The sequence below is a fragment of the Meleagris gallopavo genome, chromosome Z, assembly GCF_905368555.1.
Source record: "Meleagris gallopavo chromosome Z, MGAL_WU_HG_1.1, whole genome shotgun sequence".
Lineage (NCBI taxonomy): Eukaryota > Metazoa > Chordata > Aves > Galliformes > Phasianidae > Meleagris > Meleagris gallopavo.
Genome location: NC_139435.1, coordinates 27,861,908 through 27,882,559, shown reverse-complemented (window position 1 = coordinate 27,882,559; position 20,652 = coordinate 27,861,908). Strand labels below are relative to the sequence as shown.

The 20,652-nt window shown below is 40.9% G+C and overlaps 1 protein-coding gene and 1 long non-coding RNA gene across 6 annotated transcripts in view; one reads left to right on the top strand and one right to left on the bottom strand.

Moving 5' to 3' along the window:
• Positions 1-19,543, top strand: part of LOC146542183 (uncharacterized) — a 49,694-nt gene extending 30,151 nt beyond the window's left edge. Inside the window, exons 3-4 of one of the 2 annotated variants that reach the window (XR_014880362.1) lie at positions 17,711-17,851; positions 19,055-19,543. This is a non-coding gene — a long non-coding RNA (uncharacterized LOC146542183). Of the gene's footprint in view, positions 1-17,710; positions 18,096-19,054 lie in introns of those variants that run through there. The other variant, XR_014880361.1, reaches the window with a different exon arrangement.
• LOC100549187 (programmed cell death 1 ligand 1) lies at positions 2,062-19,685 on the bottom strand. Of its 4 annotated transcripts, XM_019610467.3 has the most exons (9): positions 19,539-19,685; positions 18,822-19,116; positions 16,508-16,576; positions 8,832-9,185; positions 8,094-8,375; positions 7,024-7,131; positions 4,639-4,695; positions 4,017-4,082; positions 2,062-3,256 (listed from the first exon to the last, which is right to left on the bottom strand). In XM_019610467.3, the coding sequence occupies exons 3-9, from the start codon at positions 16,563-16,565 to the stop codon at positions 3,234-3,236; spliced, it is 948 nt and encodes a 315-aa protein (XP_019466012.3). In that variant the 5' UTR covers positions 16,566-16,576; positions 18,822-19,116; positions 19,539-19,685; the 3' UTR covers positions 2,062-3,233. The 4 variants fall into 4 exon arrangements, with proteins under 4 accessions (XP_019466012.3, XP_085069104.1, XP_085069103.1 ...); XM_085212977.1 differs by lacking the exon at positions 2,062-3,256 and having other exon boundaries at positions 3,988-4,082; XM_085212978.1 differs by lacking the exons at positions 18,822-19,116; positions 19,539-19,685 and having other exon boundaries at positions 16,425-16,552.
• Between the last annotated feature and the right edge of the window lie 967 nt (positions 19,686-20,652).

Genomic DNA, 20,652 nt, shown 5'->3' with positions numbered 1-20,652 from the left:
TTCCTTTTCTGGGACGGTAAATCAGTGAACTGCCTTGGGCATCTCCTGGACCCAGAGACACCTGGCAGGATCTTAACAGGAACAATCATATAGAGTGCCAGACCACGGAAATATGGGATGGGAGAGAGGGAATAAGGGAGGAGTTGCTGCACAAGCAGAGCCCCACTGTTAACTTCTATGCTATTTTCCTGGTTTTCACATGTTTAGATGGTACACCATTGGTACTTGTCTGTCAAGGATATTTCCAGCCAGAAGGGAAAAGGGATAGACATTAAAAGCCCTGCAGGTCCAATAGTAATTATTCTATTTTTTCTTATCATTAGTTATACTTTAATACAATTGTCAGTAGTAGTAGGAATAATCATATTCTTCAAAATGAAATGCTTCATTGAAAAATTTGTCCAAGCTGATTCATAATTATATTTTTTTAAATGAACGGTTTCTGAACTTAAGTCAGTTTGACTGTGCACATGAAGCAGGCTTTTCTTAGCAATTTCGGGCCTCCAAAATTGTTCATCCATTAAAAAGCAAAATGCAGGTTGCTGAAACCAAGTCTGTTCTCAAAAAAAAAATCACAAAACACTGAAGTGTCATGCAAGGATTGTTAACCAAAGGAAAAATATTAAAGTTTGGTGTTTAACTATGTTTTTATGTTAGAATCAGGAAGGATTTCCTCTCACCTATTCTCACAATCCAAATGTGTCTTATTTTTGTTTAGGTATTCTGCCATCATGAGCAGGCACTGTTTATACCAAAATAACTCATGGCATTGAGGGACCACCATGGTGGCCTTTTTCCCTCTTCTCATAAAAATGAAGCCAAGAGAATTAGTTTATACTAAAAGCCATATTTATATTAGACAACTTACAGTTTGGATGTTAAAGAATAGAATGCTACAGAATCATAGATTCAGAATCACATAATCATAGAATTACAGACCGACTTAGTTTGGAAGGGACCTTACAGCCCATCTAGTTCCAATCTCACCCACCAGCTCAGACTGCCCAGGGCCCCATCCAATCTGGCCTTGAACATCTCCAGGGTTGGGGCATCCTCAGCTTCTCTGGGCAGCCTGTGCCAGGGCCTCAACACCAACCGAATAAAAAATGTCCTCTTAACCTAAATTTCCTGTCTTTTAGTTTAAAAACATTTCTCCTTGTACTATCACTATTTGATCATGTAAAAAGTTTGTCCTATTTCTGCAGAGAAATTCAAAGAACTTGCATGGAGACAATAGTTCTTTTCTCATCATCTGCTAGACACAGCACTTTTCTAGTGAAAGAGTAAAATCTCAGGCCTCCCATCAGCCACTAAAGAGTTCAAGCACCTGTCATTTTGTATAATAGGGTTCAGCTAAAAAAAATTAAAAACATGCCTATATTCCCCTCATTTTCTTGTCTTCTAGCACTTCTTCTCATCTAGCACTGTCAACAATAACAAGCAGTTCCTGTTGATTGGTGGAATTTGATAAAGACATCTTATGTTTCGTGATACTGAGCACACACTAACAGTACTGCCTTGTGAAGTGTGATAGTAGTTTAAAAGAACTGCCTTTTCATCCTGACTTCACTATGTGGCAGACACTGCTGCAGTTTCAGAGAGAAATTTGAAAATAAGGAGGTAGTCTGCAAAGGACATTGTTTATGTGGTAATATGAAACCACAAGCATGTGTAGAGAGGCAGTGATTTTTTTACATATGGTCCTCATAATTCTAAAGCCATTCTTGCACTTCAGGAAAAACTAAGAATTGCCTTCAGTGACAACAAGATACTGGCTTCAAAAAATGTGCTGAGAAACAGGAGCGGGTGTCCAAGTTCATATAGCATTCTTCCAATGAATAAATGACTTCAGAGTTAACTTCAGTTACACTTTAGCTTAGGTGTACCAACCTTCTGTCCTACTACCTAAAGCAGCTTGTTGAGACATACTAAATACCTCTTTGTATTAGCCAGATTGAATTCTGCTAGCAGTGAAGGCCAGAACCTGCATTCCCACCTCTGGGACTGCAGAGCTAACTCATTTAAATTAAACAGAAAAAATAAAACAGGAGCCCAGTGAGATTCCATATTTTCACAGTTTATCTCTGTGGGAGACATTTGAGGCTATTTGAATATCTGAATTTTCCAGAAACAGCATGAGCAGTCCCCACACCAGACACTGACATTTCAAAGACGGCAGGGAAAAATAATGATAATTAAAAAACAAAAACAAAACAAAACAAAAAAAAAATTTTTATTTAAAAATATAGTTATGAATGGCATTGTAATAAATAATTTCAATCTGTGTGACAAAAACAACCGAAGAGCTATGAACTTGCAAAATGTAACATGACAATAGATTAAGAAATACCATCCAGGAGCATGTTCCATCATCATTTCTTAAGTAAACAACAAGAACATATATTTCATGTCCTAGCAGTGAGAAGGTTCTTCTTCTGTTTCCAGGATGAACAAAAGGGCAGTCCAAACTGAGATGTGTACTTCTTTAAGGTCCAAAGAGTTGTATTATCCCCAAATGTTAAATCAGAAGAATAACAATCACTTACTAATCAAGTAGTGCCAGCTGTATCACAAGGAAATTAAAACCGCAAAACAACCTTTTTTCAGAGAAAGAGATGAATAAGCTGAGCATGATCTAATAATTTCCAGGAATTTTCTCATAGTCATCAAGAGGGTTACAGTACCCTTTTAGCTATATTTAAAAAATAGCTAATAGTAGCCTGCGTTTTAAGGTCTACAGTAAAGACAGAAAATGTCCTGTATATATAGCATCTTTTCTTGTTGCACTCTTATCTTCTATGTGTATTGAAAAAATTCTTCACAAGCTAGAAAACAAAATCACTGCAGTGAACCGAGAGCTTCAACAGGAAAAAAGTCCAGAAAATGGACTGTTTAAGCACGAGCTGTGAATTTTTTTATGGTCCTAGACCTAAAGTGCTTTATCTTCAATACATTTTCAATAGGATGTGTCCTTGAAAGTGCATAAACTTCAGAAAGCATAAATGTGGACCTTTAAATAAACCTCTCTGTACTTAGTTATATAAAAAGAGGCCAGAATCCAGGGGTCTATTATGCTATGATAATTGCATCTTTTCCCGATTTACAGTAATATGGAAGAAGGTTGCAACAACAGAATAAAAAAAAAAAGATGAGTATCTCCCCAAACAGACAGAGCAGAGAACATCAGGTCTGTCAAATCTTCACCATCAATGGAAAATCTTCCCCTGCTTTCTCTAAGTCTTCTCAATTTGTATGTCTGCAAAAGGAAGAATTATATGAAAAAAAAATCAAACCTCAAAAATATGAAATAACAGAGCATTTCTTCAATTTGTGTCTCTTTCTCAGAGTTTGGAGGTACCAATAAAAAATCCTTTCATTTTCAAAACAAAAGATCAAAAATAATATTAATAAGGTCAAACAGAAAGAAAATGTGATCATGGTAAGAAATGGTAGTTTAAACACACTGGAGGTTAGAGTGTTTGTACAAATGCAGTGAAACAAATTCAGCCTAACAAATACAGAGAAATTGCTGTGAGTTAGGTCATCTCTTCTTTTAAAATCCAATACAGTGCCCCATCTGTCATTATCTCTGGTACGGTATCCCCAAGCCCTGGCTGTTTTATGCAGAGATCTATACTTGGTTATCTTTCTTTAGTTTTACAGTAGTAAAGTATTGCAGGAAGGGACTTGGGAGGTAATTTAAGTTCTTTTAAAAGTTAGAGAGAAAGTAAAAGAAAAACTTCAATAACTTCACCCTGTTTTTCCATGCCACAGTCTGTTTTGTGAGCTTCAAAGACTCAATTATATATTTTCCTGCTTTGCTGAGACAGAATCTCATAACTTGTTAAAGTTTGAGTGGCAATGATGGGCTAAGGCCTCCCTCCCCATTGTCATCATCATCACCATTCCTCCAGTTGTGCTGTCAAGACTCCTAATGGTCATTAAATGTGAGGATAACAGATGATTCGCCCTGTGTGAAATTTGCCACTATTTTTACCGTTATCATTTATGCTTACATTTCAACTCTTCATCTTCAAAAGAAGGACATCTGCAGTCATGTGCGTCCTTATCTTTCAACAGCTCTTGAAACAAACCACACACACAGATAACAGTCAGCACAGATAAAACCATTCATGCAATGATAAAACTTTGTTAATCTTGTCTCAGGGCTTCCAAGAAGCATATGACTTAAATTAGGAAAGAGATTAATACTAAGTACTGTGTCTGTTTTGGATGAGCATTTTCTTAAGGAAAAATCCTAACTATCTGTATGGACTAACTTGCACAGAGCAGTGTATTTTAAAGTGGTCTTTAAATAAAGCCAAACAACATATAAATAATAATAAAAATTTTTAAAAACCATCAGTAGAGAAGACTAAAGTATTTTATTCTCTTTTCTCTATGTAGGTATTAGCTCTATTTCTTTTCCTGTTTGACTGTCATGGTGTTACTGGCCATTCAGCGAGCTTTGCTAAATAGAACCAGTGTCTGAACAGGAGGGAAAAAAAGGCTAGTAGGGAAAAAAGTGGGGAATAAAGTGTCATTGCCACCATTATAGAATAAATTCTCAGTTACAGATTTTTTTTAAATTATTTCCATAAGACACAACTGAGCTAGATCTATGCTACAGGTACATACTTGCTGTATTAATTGATGATTTTGCCGTATGTGTCCTACAGTCCTTATTTGCTCTAGCTGAAAGAAAATAAGAGAGAAAAGTCAAAATGAAAGGAAAATACTCATTTTAGATCTACTTAATGTATGCTTAAGCACATTTGTCGGAAGGGCGCTCTTAGCATAGTATAGTCACTGGTTCTCAAAATTCTCCACCTCTTCAAGTCTTCAGTGCCCACAGTCTGTCAGTTTTCCTTCCTATTTCCTTTCTAGTTGGTTTGCAAGCCGATACTCTATTGACACTATCCATTATCATAACTGAAATGTAATTGCTCAAATGTTTTCTTGTTATACATTTTCACCTAACATTTGAGCATGTTGGGCAATAGAGAACAAAAAGAGAGTCACCTTCTTACCATATTCAGTGGGAAACAAGCCCATTTTCAGAAAGGCTCTGCTCTTAAGGAGTTGCCTGTCTGGTCATCTAGGTCAGCTTGGGTTTTAAAAGAAAAATGTTCTTAGTACTATTTTAGCTTTTGAATCAATTCTTAGCTTATGACACTTACATACATATAATATAATCATGTTAATCATATATAATTGTGTATACTATCACATACACAAACATGTGATTAATAGTACTTATGCAATGTAGGAAATTCCCAACCTTTGCTGAAATCCCCAGATAGGAATCTTCTGAGAATTCAAGGATATTGCTATCCCTTCTTCCACTTTCATTTTCTACTCCTGTTCCTATCATGTTCCTAGGAGAAGTTTATTCTTCGGAATTTAGGCTTATGTACAGCCTTTATGTAGCCTGCCAGCATTACCCACAAGCCTGCTAAGCTTCACAAACACTTCTCCCAGGACGTTTCCATAGCACCTGTGCAGGAGATGAATTTGTGACCAGAAAACTGAATATCCACATTCATTTCTCTCTCGTATTTATTTTATGGAGTTCGAAAATGAAAGCTCAATGTAGTTGTTGTTGATACATCTTTTTGTGTAGTTTCCAGCCAGAAATGAGAGCTGTTTCTGACTTTCAGTAGGAAAAAGAGAGCTGGCAGGCAGGAAAATCACAGTTCTATTACACAGACTGAGAAAGCACATGTCTTTTGATGTACAAGCTTTTGAGAAGACTCTTCAAACTGTGAGTTACTCCCAGCTTAATTCATGACAGGTACCTATTTGTATCTACTGTAAGATTTGAGCGATTAAAAAGCAGCACTTAGTTCACTTCTTGTTCAGTTTTTTGGAGCATTTCTGGTAATGTTTCACAAAGTCATGTGAGTGTGATATTATAAAGCTGAAAGTACTGTATCAATGCTCCTCGTACTCTATTCATACAGCTTTACAGTATATATATTTATATTTATTAAAATCATAGGATATAATTTGTTATAATTAGAGGATAATTAGAGGAAGAATTCTGGCTAAGCAGAGAATGTTCAGCAAATCAAACTTTCATATTTTCAAATGAGCCCCTGTGGATGTTTTAAGGTCTGCATGACTTTACAGAAAAGTAAAAAGTACTACTGATAATAAAATTCCTTAAATAAACCCTTCTTCTCACAAAGAAGCGAGGGATGATGGTCAGGGCAGGAAAGAATTTATTTCAGGTTATGCAAACATATCAAACTTAAAAAAAAAAAAGAAGAAGAAAAAGAAATGGTGCATGAGCATGTTGTTGCTTAGATACTTTACAATTACACTTCAGGTCCTTCTTCTGGCTTGCTAGCAAACAAAAACAAATTACCACTAATACTTAAGCTGTTTCCAACTGTGTGATGCTGGTACTATCCAATCCAAGTCAGTCAAGTGAGCAGAAAATGTGAAAAACCTAACAAGGAAATGAAACAGTGGGAATACCTTGTGAAAAAAAAACCTTTCAGACTGAAGATTGGACTGATCCCTTCATATGTAATGTATCATTTTTTATAGTTTTTTAACAGGAATGAGGATGTATTTACAGTTCATAACAGATCAGTTTAAAAAGTGTTCACACTGGTTACAGAATGCAGTAAAAAAAATGCTAAAAACCCTGAAGTGCCCTATTTACTCTGAGCATTCAGAACAACTTTTATTTCTGGTAAGTTCTTAAACCATGCTTTGATGCTTCAGTATAATATTGCATTAGTCATATTGCTCTACCTATGAGAAGAATTAATAGAGATGTGTAATCAAATGATCTGAGTGTGGTGGGCAACCCATTCCACTCTGCTGACCTAACAGGTCATATCTGATTGAGTCAAGTGAAGAAAAAGAAAGAAACAACGTGGTGAAAAACAAGTGGTTTCATTGTTAAGGATCTAAGGAAGGATTTATGATCTCATCTCATCTTTGTGAAGATGAATCAACAGGAAACATTACAAGAACTTAGATACACAAAAATAAATATCTTGAATGTACCTTTCCTTATGCAGACAGTAATTGACACTGATCCAACGAGGACACTCACAATGAAAATTGGCCAAACAAAGCGCCTGCTCTCAGTCCACAGCACGTCATCAGCTGAATCTTTAAGAAATAGGAGTAGATGAAAGGCACTGCAGAATTACATAAGCTTCTCCCTTTTTTTTTTCATTTTCATTATTATTTTTGTTATGATAATTGATGTGATAACAGCGTTTTAGATTTTGTCTAATGCTGATGTGCATTCACACAATGCATTCATTATTTAACAAATATTAGATAAACATTATCTAACAAATTCCTATCTGTCTTTGCTTCCTGCATTCCATTGGACAGTGCCTTTCCTTCCATCACAAATCCTGCTTGTCACCAAGGTACAAAGGTACCCACTTAGTATCCTTCTGTCAAGACTACAGGAAACAGCTGCTTGACAAGGAAAAAAGGTGTCACTTTGTTCTGGTAAAACTCGGAATGCAAAGGATATGTTGCTTCCTCAAGCCTGGATGCCTTTCTTATCAGTACTGAACTTGCCTTCCCTTCACCCTTTGAAAGGATGGCTCACCTTCCCTACTCTCAGCTGCCTCCTTCCACCCCATCAGTCACAAAAAGCATTTTTAGCAAGATGTTGAATTTATATATGCTCACAGCTAAAGCTATAATGGCAGGAAAAGACCAGGTTTTCCAAATGTTCAAAAAGACCAGGTTGCTGACAATTTGCATAATAAAAACAGAATTTTTCTTAAAGCGTGTTTAATTTATATGAGTCTCCTTTCTGATCTTCAAGTGATATGCTTTTCAAATAATTGAACTTTTTTTGATAAGAGTTTAACACTTAGTTTTCACATAAGTTGTATAAGATTCCCACTTTTGAATTATTAGTTCCATCCACAGATGCATAATGACAGTGTTAGTACAGTGGAAGCATACACTGTTAGCAAAACTCAACAGGTATTCCTTTTCAGTCTTTCCAAAATTGGATAGGAATATGAAACAAATAATGGCTAATTCAACTCAGACAAAATTATATCTTGAAATAAATTACCGTAAATTAAATTTAGAGTAGTTACCTAGTATGTATAAATTCGCAGATGTATTTTCTTGAATCTCTTTATTCCAGAAGATGCAACGAAAATTTTCGCGAGTTTTGTTTTTGATTGTGAGAGTACTTGTCACACGATACAGCTGATCACTTCCAGTTTCATAACTTGTATTTGCCTTATCGGTCAAATCCTGACATCCTCCATTTTGCCACATCACCTCAGCTTTTGGGTATCCCTCTGACTGACAAGTTAACTTCCACTCTTTGTCTCCTGTGCTTACCACTTCTTGGGTTATAGTTCTGTAAGGAGCTAAAGAGACGAAAGAAGATCTTTACCAGGAGGAAGCCAGAAGAACACTATCTATTAGCAAGATACCTTTTCCTTATCCCCAGCCTCCTGGCCACAGTTCTGTGCATCGGTTTGGTTTGTGTAAATAATGCTCCTGGTAGGGAAAGTAAATATTACTATTGTGTGTCTTTCTGTAATTGGGGGTACAGGGTATATTACAGTGTTGACAAAATGTTGACACAGCTATCTAAATGGCATTTACCTGACTGTTCCTCATATGTTAGAGAAATTAAGGGGACCATATGGATTCCACCTAGACAACGCAAGATTATACAGTGATGCAATGGTCACGAGTCTGCTACTGTCTCTGGGGAGCTTTCTTAAAATGCTAATGCAGGCATGCCCTTCTGCCAGGACTGCCCCCAAATCTTCCCACAGTATCTTAGAACAGTGAACTTCCTGCAGTAGAACTCTCACCCTGAACTTTCAGACTGATGGTCTTGTAGTCAGCTCCCCCGTACTCAATAAGGCAATGGTAAAGCCCTGCATCTTTGAGCTTCACGTTGCTGATCTGAAGGAGAGACTGCCCAAAATCCAGATTTTCTTTCAACAGCTTTATCCGTCCCTGAAAATCACTGTGCTGACTTCCAGAGTCTTCCTTTCCTTTGAGAAGTACGTAAACATCCTTTCTAACTTCATCTTTTTTTTCCCAGATGACGCTCAAATCCCTGAACTTCAGTTTCCCATTCACTGGAAATATACATTCCATTGTCACATTGCTGCCAAGTTCCACAGTATAGAGCGATTTGGGAGCTTCAACTGTGAATAAAGCTGAAAAAGAAAATTTGAAAAAAAAATTCTGTTATAAGCCCTATTTTGAAAGCCATGCTTAATCAATATCTATGATATATGTTTATATGACAAATTTGAGGACCAAAAGTATCTGCCATGTTCTTGTTGAGCTTTTTTGCGTGCTTTTTCCCAATAACAAACAGGGCTGTTTATGCCTGCAGACACCTGCTTTGTGCAGGTACTCAGTATGTTCTAAAAACAATGTGCATCCACCCCCTCAGCTTTCAGAACATTGTTACAGTAACAGGCCACTGTTTATCAACTGTTAATACCTCTTGTGAGAATGTTCTGTTTATAGAAGTGCCAGTTCCTTTCTCCAAGGATGTTCAAGAACATGTAACAAATCCCAGACCTAACACTGCCAATTTTGCCTAAGGCAGATAGTATCTTGCCTCCATGATGTCTGTGTTGAGACGCTGGCAGGGATTTCAATCAAGCCATACATCAAAGCACTCATATTAAGTACACAGAGCATGTGTAGTGTGGAAGCCTACAATGACCTTTTCATTTAAAACATTCAGATAAATAAATAAGTAATGTCAACGGTTTACGGGCTGGTTCGGCCCGGTTCCGTGACTAGAGGGGCGGAGGGATCCGCGGATCCGCGCCCCCGGAAAAAAAAAAAAAAGAAAATAAGGGACCCCGAAATAATTGAAAACAGTGGCAACAATCTGAGGTAAAACAAAGTAATTTACTAAATATGGTATCAACAGAATTTTATAAGGAGAGAGAATGTGAAATTGATGGTGGATCGGCCTTACCACAACGCTGAGATGAGAAGCGCAGGCAGAGAAGCGCAGGCGAGAAGCGCAGGCAGAGAAGCGCAAGCGAAGCAGCGCAGGCAGAGAAGCGCAAGCGAAGCAGCGCAGGCAGAGAAGAGAGCATCAGGTGACCTTGCCGGGAGTTATATCTCCTCGCTGACCGCAAAGCCCCCTGGGGAAACGTAGCTGCTCTTCTCCGCTGGACAGGCACCCGGAACTTGAGCATCAGCAGTCAAACCCCCAGTACATTGCATGATGTTATGATGTGGAATACCGATAATGAAAAATCATGAAACCATGACATTCCACCCCTTATTCCACATCACTACATCATGCTTAATATAGACAAACAAAATATAAACACACGCACTAGGAATTACTGACTGCACTCCCTCAACATCAAGTTCCCTTGCGGTACACATTGAACATCCCCGTTTTCCTGCATCACCCACCAAGTGGACCCAGGTCCCTGGGCAAAAACAGTTCCACGAAGAGGTTTGTCCTTCTCAGAGGCTGGAATAACCCAAACTGCCTTTCCCAACATATTCTTTACATGTACAACAGGGACTTTATCTCCCTCTACGGTATGTAGGGAGCTGGACTGGGTTGGACCACCACGATTGATAGATCCTCTGGTATTGACTAACCAGGTGGCTTCTGCCAAATGCTTCTCCCAGTGCTTAAATGTACCGCCTCCCATTGCTTTCAGCATAGTTTTTAACAACCCATTGTATCGTTCAATCTTACCTGAGGCCGGTGCATGGTAGGGAATATGGTAAATCCACTCAATACCATGACCTTTAGCCCAGGTACCTACAAGAGAATTTTTAAAATGAGTCCCATTATCTGACTCAATTCTTTCTGGGGTACCATGTCGCCACAGGACTTGTGTCTCAAGACCTAGTATGGTATTTCGGGCGGTAGCGTGGGGTACTGCATAGGTTTCAAGCCACCCAGTTGTTGCCTCCACCATGGTGAGCACATAACGCTTACCATTACGAGATCGTGGCAAGGTGATATAATCAACCTGCCATGCCTCCCCATATTTGTACTTTTGCCATCGCCCTTCCTCCCAGAGAGGTTTCATTCTCTTGGCTTGTTTAATTGTGGCACACGTGTCACAGTCGTGAATGATTTGCGCAATAGCATCCATAGTTAAATCCACCCCTCGGTCTCTAGCCCACTTATATGTCGCATCTCTCCCTTGATGGCCTGAGGTCTCATGGGCCCATCGGGCTAGAAATAATTCACCCTTGTTCTGCCAGTCCAGATCTATTTGGGCCACCTCAATTCTGGCAGCTCTGTCTACCTGATGGTTATTTTGCTGCTCTTCAGTAGCCCTATTCTTGGGCACATGGGCATCTACGTGACGCACCTTTATAACCATATTCTTTATTCGGGCGGCAATATCTTTCCACAGGTCAGCAGCCCAAATAGGTTTACCCTTTCTTTGCCAGTTGTTTTGCTCCCACTGCTGTAACCACCCCCATAGAGCATTTGCCACCATCCACGAGTCAGTGTAAACATAAAGCATTGGCCACCTCTCCCGTTCAGCAACATCCAAGGCCAGTTGGACAGCCTTTACCTCTGCAAATTGGCTCGATTCTCCTTTTCCTTCAGTGGCCTCTGCAACTTGTCGTGTGGGGCTCCACACAGCGGCTTTCCATCTGCGGTGTTTCCCCACAATACAACACGATCCATCTGTGAATAGGGCATATGTCTTCTCATTTTCGGGTAGTTCATTATATGGTGGGGCCTCTTTAGCACGTGATATCTCTTCTGCTGGCGGTGTTCCAAACTTTTTGCCTTCAGGCCAGTCCATGATCACCTCTAGGATTCCTGGACGGTTGAGATTCCCCATCCGCGCTCGCTGCGTAATCAGCGCAATCCACTTACTCCAAGTGGCATCAGTAGCATGATGGGTGGAGGGACCCTTTCCCTTGAACATCCAGTTCAGCACTGGCAGTCGAGGTGCCAGAAGGAGCTGTGTTTCTGTACCGATTACTTCGGAAGCAGCCCGAACCCCCTCATACGCGGCTAAGATCTCCTTCTCAGTTGGAGTGTAGCACTCTTCAGACCCTCTGTACGCCCGACTCCAGAATCCCAGGGGTCGGCCTCGGGTCTCTCCTGAGGCTCTTTGCCACAAACTCCAAGTGGGACCTTTCTCTCCAGCAGCAGTGTAGAGGATGTTCTTCGCATCCTGTTCCATCCGTACTGGCCCCAGGGCCACGGCACGGGCTATCTCTTGTTTAATCTGCTCAAAAGCCTGCTGCTGCTCAGGACCCCACATAAAATCATTCTTCTTCCGTGTCACCTGATAAAGGGGGCTTACAATGAGGCTGTAATTTGGAACATGCATTCTCCAAAAACCCACTACACCCAGGAACGATTGTGTCTCTTTCTTATTAGTGGGTGGAGACATGGCACTGATTTTGTTGATCACATCTGTTGGGATGTGACGACGGCCATCTTGCCACTTTATACCTAGGAACTGAATTTCCTGGGCAGGCCCTTTCACTTTGCTTCGCTTAATAGCGAAACCAGCACGCAGAAGGATCTGGATTATTTGCTCTCCTTTCTCAAAAACTTCCTTTGCTGTGTTGCCCCACACGATGATGTCATCAATATACTGTAAGTGCTCAGGAGCACCTCCCTGTTCCAGTGCAGCTTGGATCAACCCATGGCAAATGGTTGGGCTATGTTTCCACCCCTGGGGCAAACGATTCCAGGTATACTGAATGCCCCTCCAGGTGAAAGCAAACTGTGGCCTAGATTCTTTGGTCAAAGGAATGGAGAAAAAGGCGTTAGCAATATCAATGGTGGCGTACCATTTGGCTGCCTTTGACTCCAATTCATATTGGAGTTCTAACATATCTGGCACAGCAGCACTCAATGGGGGTGTGACTTCATTCAGGCCACGGTAGTCCACCGTCAGCCTCCATTCTCCACTGGCTTTACGCACTGGCCATATGGGGCTGTTAAAAGGTGAGTGAGTCTTGCTAATCACTCCCTGATTCTCTAGTTGGTGAATCAGCTTCTGAATGGGGAGCAAGGAATCCCTGTTGGTGCGGTACTGCCGTCTGTGCACCGTTTTTGTAGCAATCGGTACTTGTTGCTCTTTCACTCGTAGCAACCCCACGGCAGATGGATCTTCTGACAGGCCAGGCAAAATAGACAACTGCTTAACACCTTCTGTGTCTACAGCAGCTATTCCAAAGGCCCATCGATACCCTTTGGGATCCTTAAAATATCCCCTTCTGAGGTAATCAATACCAAGTATGCATGGAGCCCCTGGGCCAGTCACAATAGGGTGCTTTTGCCAGTCTTTACCAGTGAGGCTGATTTCGGCCTCCAACATAGTTAGCTCTTGGGAACCTCCAGTCACCCCATGAATATAAATTGATTTTGTCCCTTGGTGACTCGAGGGCATTAGAGTGCACTGTGCACCAGTATCCACCAGGGCCTTATATTTTCGTGATTCTGATGTGCCAGGCCATCTAATCCACACAGTCCAATAAACTCTATTATCCCTTTCCCCCCCCTGGCTGGGGGCAGGGCCCCTCTATTTGTTACCTTCATTGTCTGCAGCAACTGGAGCAATCACCTTTTTGGAGAAGTTCACCTTGGTGGTTGATTTGTCTTGTAACTCTCTTACCCGTGCTTGAAGTACAGGAGTAGGTTGTTTATGCCACTCCTTCATATCTTCTCCATGGTCACGTAGGTAATGCCACAAGGCAAAACGTGATGTGGTCTTACTGTTGTCACTTGCTCGAGCAGGAGAACGTCTTCTTTTGATGGCTGAGACATTAGATGCCACCGGCTGGGAGGAAATCAAGTTGATGAGCCCCTCCAATAGGCTGTTTTGGGAATTCTGGTCCCCATTTGATGTATCCGTTACCTCCATGGATTTATCAGCTTCAGGCACGGTTGATAGTTTGTCTATTATATCTTCTTGTTTGTTTTCCATTCTGTCCAGCTTTTCAGCTACCTTTGTAATGGCTGAAACACAAGCTCGCAGAGGGCTTAAATGTAACTCAAAGTCTTGAAGTTTATTAACCAATTCACTTATAAGGGGTCTTCTTTCCCCTCTGCCATACATTGCTGCAAATGTGCTGGCGTACCTTTCTGGTGCGGTCTTTGTGAATGTACGCCACATGTTTGGTGTACACCTGACTCTCTCGGGATCATGCTCTTGGTCTGGCTCGTCAGGAATGAAATCGGGGCTATGTAGCATTTCCACCACAGCATATTCTCTTAAATAACAGATGCCTTCTTCCATATCAGCCCATTTCTTTTTCTCAGGCATCAGATCATCTTTGAAGGGGTATCTTTCTTTTACAGCTAACAACATCCGCTTCCAGAGGGTAAAGGCCTGGTTCTGGCATGTACTAATACCTCTGTCAATGGCTGAGTCCCTAGCAACGCCACCCAGTTGGCGAGCTTCTCTACTATCCAGCCACACACTGTTGGCCCCATTGTCCCAACATCGAAGTAACCAAGTGGCAATAGGCTCATTTGGGTGACGTGAAAAGTCTTTTCTCAGACTTCGAATTTCATTCATTTTCAGAGATCGATCAACAATGGTAACGATATCTTGCTCACCTCTTACTCTTTCGGGACTTCTTGTTGCCCTCATTGGCGCCGGTGACCGTGGTCTTACTGAGGGCCCCTCCCCTGGACTTAGGGGTGCTTCTTGTGGATCTTGGAGCCACTCCTCTGGACCTCTCTCCTCTTCTTTCTTCTCTTCTAACTGAGTCGAGATTCGTTTCATTTTCCGTCCTCTTACAGGGGCAAGTGACATCAATTGTGGTGCTTCTTGTAGTTGATCAGGTTGGTCAGTTCCAATGCTCTCATCCTCCAGTTCAGCTCGGAGCCTGTCTCGTTCGATGATGAGAGTATCTAGCTCAGATTGGAGGGTGTCTTGTTGAGATTGAAGACTGTTGAGTTTGGATTGCAGGGAGTCTCTCTCAATTCGGAGGGCATCTCTCTCAGATTGGAGGCTGTTTCTCTCGACCAGGATACTCTCTCGCTCATTTTGCACTGTTTCCCTGAGACTCTCCTTTTCAATTTCACAAACTCTCTCCCTCTCCAGGATAGTATTGAATAAGGCCCGGTAAGCATTAGCCAGGCCCCAAATAATTTGGGCCTCCTCAGATCTTCCTGAGCCGCGACATTCCTGTCTCAAATATCTGTTTAAATTTTCAGGGTCTTTCAGGTGTTCTGGAGTAAAGTTCCATGACACCGAAGATTTCCATCTCTCTAAAGTCTCACCCAGGCCTCTCCACATTCCCTGCCACTCAGTATTTACTGGTTTTGGGGCAGACTTCCTCAAAATATAATAAATACTAATAATAAGTGAAATGGTGAGCAGTACATTCACGGAGATTAATAACGTGATCAGGTGAGCATTGAAAATCCGCATAAAGAATTCAAAGGAGAGGCTGGAAACCTGCTTAAAAATCCCCAACCCTGTAAAATTAGCAGCTCCCTCTGGAATGGTATGCCACATAATATGCAGATGCCACATAGTTATTTCCATCCATGTTTTCAATTGGCTATATATACCTATTGCTCCATAGAGCAAAGTGGTGAACTTAATTAAGGCCCAGTATGTTTTTAGCATTAAGAAAGAAGAGACAGTGGCATGCAGCCCCTTAAAAGGCAGTTTCAGTAGAGAAAGCATTTTTTTCTCTTTTTTTTTTTCTTTTACAGAAACAAGATAGCAAGGCTCAAAGTTTACAAATATCCTAGAGTATTGGCCGTCCGCCTGGACTTTTCAAGGTCACGCTTTCAGACAGTACTGGTGAAACAGATAAACTTTCCCAATGAAGCTGTCTGAGAGCGGAGAGAGAGATTTGTTCAAAAAGCTAAAAAGCAACTGTTGCCCGCATTCTCCACCAAGAATGTCAACGGTTTACGGGCTGGTTCGGCCCGGTTCCGTGACTAGAGGGGCGGAGGGATCCGCGGATCCGCGCCCCCGGAAAAAAAAAAAAAAAGAAAATAAGGGACCCCGAAATAATTGAAAACAGTGGCAACAATCTGAGGTAAAACAAAGTAATTTACTAAATATGGTATCAACAGAATTTTATAAGGAGAGAGAATGTGAAATTGATGGTGGATCGGCCTTACCACAACGCTGAGATGAGAAGCGCAGGCAGAGAAGCGCAGGCGAGAAGCGCAGGCAGAGAAGCGCAAGCGAAGCAGCGCAGGCAGAGAAGCGCAAGCGAAGCAGCGCAGGCAGAGAAGAGAGCATCAGGTGACCTTGCCGGGAGTTATATCTCCTCGCTGACCGCAAAGCCCCCTGGGGAAACGTAGCTGCTCTTCTCCGCTGGACAGGCACCCGGAACTTGAGCATCAGCAGTCAAACCCCCAGTACATTGCATGATGTTATGATGTGGAATACCGATAATGAAAAATCATGAAACCATGACAAGTAAATAAATAAATAAATAAGCACCTGCAGGAAAACTGAGAAATTTCCATGCTTACACATAGAAGCAAACAAATGGTTCTGCTACTTCTTACAATTCAGCTTCTTACCATTTAGGGAGTGCCAGCAGAATAGAAATATGTGCAAAAGCAAAAGCTTTTCCATCATGAAAGTAGAACCTAAAATGATAATGAATGAACATAAATATGTGCTTATTTTCTAACTTGCACTATAAAATACATTTCACAGCCACTGTGCACAAAGAAGTGGACACAGGGCACTGAATTCCACTCTAGCAAAGGCATGACAGAGTTGCATGTGTGACTACACCAAGTGAGGCAGAAACCTCCATTGGCAAGTTCAGAGAGAGCACCTGATTTTATTTCCTTTAAACACATTTGTTAATTATGGAAAAACATGAACTTTATCACTATCTGTCAAATAGTAAATGAATACTCACAAGCACCCAGTTGTTCCTATAAACCACAGCAGGGATGGTTTCTCCTGATGGGAAAAGAAGGGAGCAGTTCTCTGTACACATTATCTACACCACCATAGTGGGTGCAGTGAGCTCAATTTTTCCCTGAAAGCTGCCTTTATTTTACTGCATTGAGCTTTGCAGCATCTGGGACTTCACAGCACTGAAACAGCAATGCCCTTATAAAACAGTGATTAAACAGCCTACAAACAAAACCTTGAATTTCTGCTGTTTTAGTTCTGAACATGCAAATGTGTCAATTTTCCCTCAAAAATTTTCCCCTCTTTACTACCATGACTTCTATACTCCTACACAACACTTCGAAAATAAAAACACTGATTAATGTCAGTTCAGACACTTACCTTCACACACCCACTGCTCTTGCTTAAATGTGAAATTTAAGTAAGAGCAGTATGGGATCAAACAGTAGTATATCTTCAAAGTGCACTTAACAAAAGCTTAAGCTGATTTCAATGGAAGTCTTTTGTGAATACAGAGAACTCCACAATTTTGTCTAAATAAAACTCTCATTTGGGACACACAAAAGAAAGATTGCATTCAATCTATTCAATTCTAACTGTTCTCTAGTGGTAACAGAAATTTGCATAAGAAATTAGGAACTATGGTAACCATCAGACCTCCTAACTCGTGAAATTCTCTCAGGATTGCAAAATTTACCCAAACAACAGTTTGGTATTTCTCTGGTTTTCAACACTACGGTGATAAATGAGCATATTGGTCTGAGCCATTAAGACATGTACGCTTTTACAGAATTGTGGCTCAAGAGGATGAGGTTCCTCCTAATAATTTGATTTAGGCTTCTTTATTCCCCCAGATTGCTGCTGTCTGATCCCAGCAGAGTGTTTGTGGACAGCAGGGCAGGTGGAGCTGAGGAAGGGAGCCCATCAAGCACGCTGCTAGGCAGGCATGAGCAATTACAGAATGCGGTTCTGCTAGACAAGACTCAAGGTGAAAGGTACGCTTCATGAATGAATAATTAACAGTCTTCTTAATATGCCTGGATACCAATTCACTCTTTAACCATTCTTAAAAGCAACAGCAGTCTGATTGCCCAAAGATGCTTAGGTGATGTAGATTCCCTCCATTCTTGCTTCCCAAGAAAACAAACCTTCTCAAATGAGGTAGACAAATCTCACAGGTGTGCCTCAGCGACATTCACTCCAAGCATGGCCTGCATAGAGTAAGCAACAGAGGCTGCCCTGTGCAGATGTGCAACTTTCAGTGTTCCCCAATCCAAGACCATAGAATTATAGAATGGCTTGCATTGGAAAGATCATCAAGTTCCAACCCCCTGCCACCGGCAGAATTGCCACTCACTGGGTGAATCAGGCTGCCCAGGTCCCCATCTAGCCTGGTACTGAGCACCTCCATGGACAACCACAGCCTCTCCGGGCAGCCTGTGATAGTGTTTCACTGCCTTCTGAGTAAACATCTAACTTAAATTTCCCCTCTTTTACTTTAAAGCCATTTCCCCTTGTTCTATCACTATCTGGCTATCTAAAAAGTTGGCCCCTTTCCTGTTTATAAACTCCCTTCAAGTACTGGGAGGCCACAATGAGATATCCCCACAGTCTTCTCCAAACTATGAATGATGAAAGCTGCAGTACGCTCAGGCTTGAAATGTGTCCTGCTTTATTCATAATGTCTATTCATAGTAGAGATCAGAACTGAGATGGTGGCCAGAACAAAGAGTATGTGCACTACTGACATAGGAGGACATCCATATCTGTGGATGCATCCCATCCCAGTTCTCTGTAGGTATTACTCTTAGGAGAGGAAATCAACTCCTGAGAGAGGGATGATAGCAAGGATGCTCTTCTATGGTTCTCAGAACCATGACTGTTTTCTGAAATTGTAAAATTCTAACTCCTTTGCTTTCAACTGGTATAGAAGAAGATAGTAGAAAATATATGACTGTTACTTACAAAATTCCTCAAGACTGAGATAGTCTGCTGTGTTACTCAATTGTTCACTTTCAGTGAGGAAAAAAAGTAGGTCCAGGTCAAATCCAAAAGCACTCGAAAATGCTCTCTGCAGTAACCATCACAGACTGTCCTGCTTCACGTTGAGCAGAAGCATGCTCCAAGCTGGCTCAACTGAAGCAGCTTGAGACCTAAATGCCAAACCAAATCCAGTCTTCTCGCTGCTTTTCTTACAGAACCTGCCACAATGCTCCTTCTCTCCTCCGACTGATTTCTGATGTCTGTGGATAACACCGTTCTAAAGAGGCAAAAAGGTATTTGTAGCAAGAAACAGTCTTCAGTGCAGCTGGCTGCAACAGTTCCCTCACAATCACATGGAGATGACAAGAACAGAACTACTTGCCCAAGCCTTCTTATAGCAGAACTTAGATGTTCATGTAACTCCACTTCTTTAGGAAACTTCCCCATTATTGGAAAGTTCCCCAGCAGGGAAAATTCTCTGTTGCTAACAGTGGTTAACTGTAACCAGAGACAAAAAATGGGAAAACTAGTGCTTGAAATGCCACAGGCATATTAAGAAATGTGTCATGTAATCAGAGCAATATTTAGGCAACATTCAATCCCTCTACACTAATTCAAGAAAACTTTTTTGTGATTCTAGAAGTCATTAAGGAATACAGAAAAGAAAACAAGCACAAGAAGCCAAAGAATATTACTTACGTTCACCTGCTGACTGAAGTGGGATGTGTTCAATAGAAAGAAATAGGACTTTAAGCCTACGCTTCAGTGTAGGAGCTCACCCAATTCTGTTGCTTTTGTGTATCTCAAAAAGTGGAGAAGATTGTCAGAAGAATTTAAATGCTGTAGGACCACTTGAAAGTTTCCAGAAAATATTTTCTTCTTTAACCTGGCAGCCTACTCACAGTACCTGTCATGGAAGCAAAAACACGTAACAGGCAAAACGGGTCAGAGTTGGCATTTTTACTTGAAGCGTAGGAGGAATATGACAGGAGTATGAAATAGCAAAATGTAACATTTAAGTTCTGGTAATCTGAAAGTACTCTAGGAGGCTGAGATGGTGGATTTCCGTAGTAGGAGTGACTGATAAAGGTTTATTTCCACTAGTTTCTAATGTGCTTAAAAGCATGTGTTAATGACATTTTATTTTCTCAGAAGCAAAGATGCAGCAAAAAGAAACCAAAAGGGATTTGTAAAACAATGACTTTGAGACCACAGAAGCCATCAGTGTAGCCAGCTGTCAAAGCCATAAATTGTTTCCTCTTTTTCATCATTTGCCTTGAGCTCACAGAGCTGGGTTTTCCATGCAAGCACATAACAGAGAAGAAAAGACCACTGAAATTTTTTTTCACAGTGGTAGTCTTGTATGTTTATATGTATATAGATACCTACTGTTTTATATATATGTATCATTTATAGGTTTTAAAGCATGAACTATGTGGATATAAATATAGGTATAGATACAGATGTGAAATCATAGTATCTCAGAAATGTTTGAGTTGGAAAGGATCTTCAAAGGACATCTAGTCCAAATCCCTGCACTGAGCAGAGACACCCATAGCTCCATCAGGTGCTCAGAGCCCCATCCATCCTGACCTTGGGTGTCTCCAGGGACGGGGCACCCACCGCATCTCTTGGCAACCTGTTCCAGTGACTCACCACCCTTATCGCAAAAAAACCTTTTTCCTTACATCCAATCTAAATCTACCCTCTGTTGGCTTGAAACATTTCCCCTTGTCCAACCATATGCTCTTATTCTATATAGAAGATATAGATGATATAGATATAGATTTAGATATACATACACCTGTAGACA

Coding starts and splice junctions, on each gene's coding strand:
- LOC100549187 (XM_019610467.3), bottom strand. CDS start 16,565: ATGATGGAAAAGCTTTTGCTTTTGCACATATTTCTATTCTGCTGGCAC. Junction 9,186..16,507: donor CTGCTGGCACTCCCTAAATG/GTAAGAAGCTGA, acceptor TTTCTTTTTCAG/CTTTATTCACAGTTGAAGCT. Junction 4,696..7,023: donor TACTGTCTGCATAAGGAAAG/GTACATTCAAGA, acceptor ATTTTCTTTCAG/CTAGAGCAAATAAGGACTGT.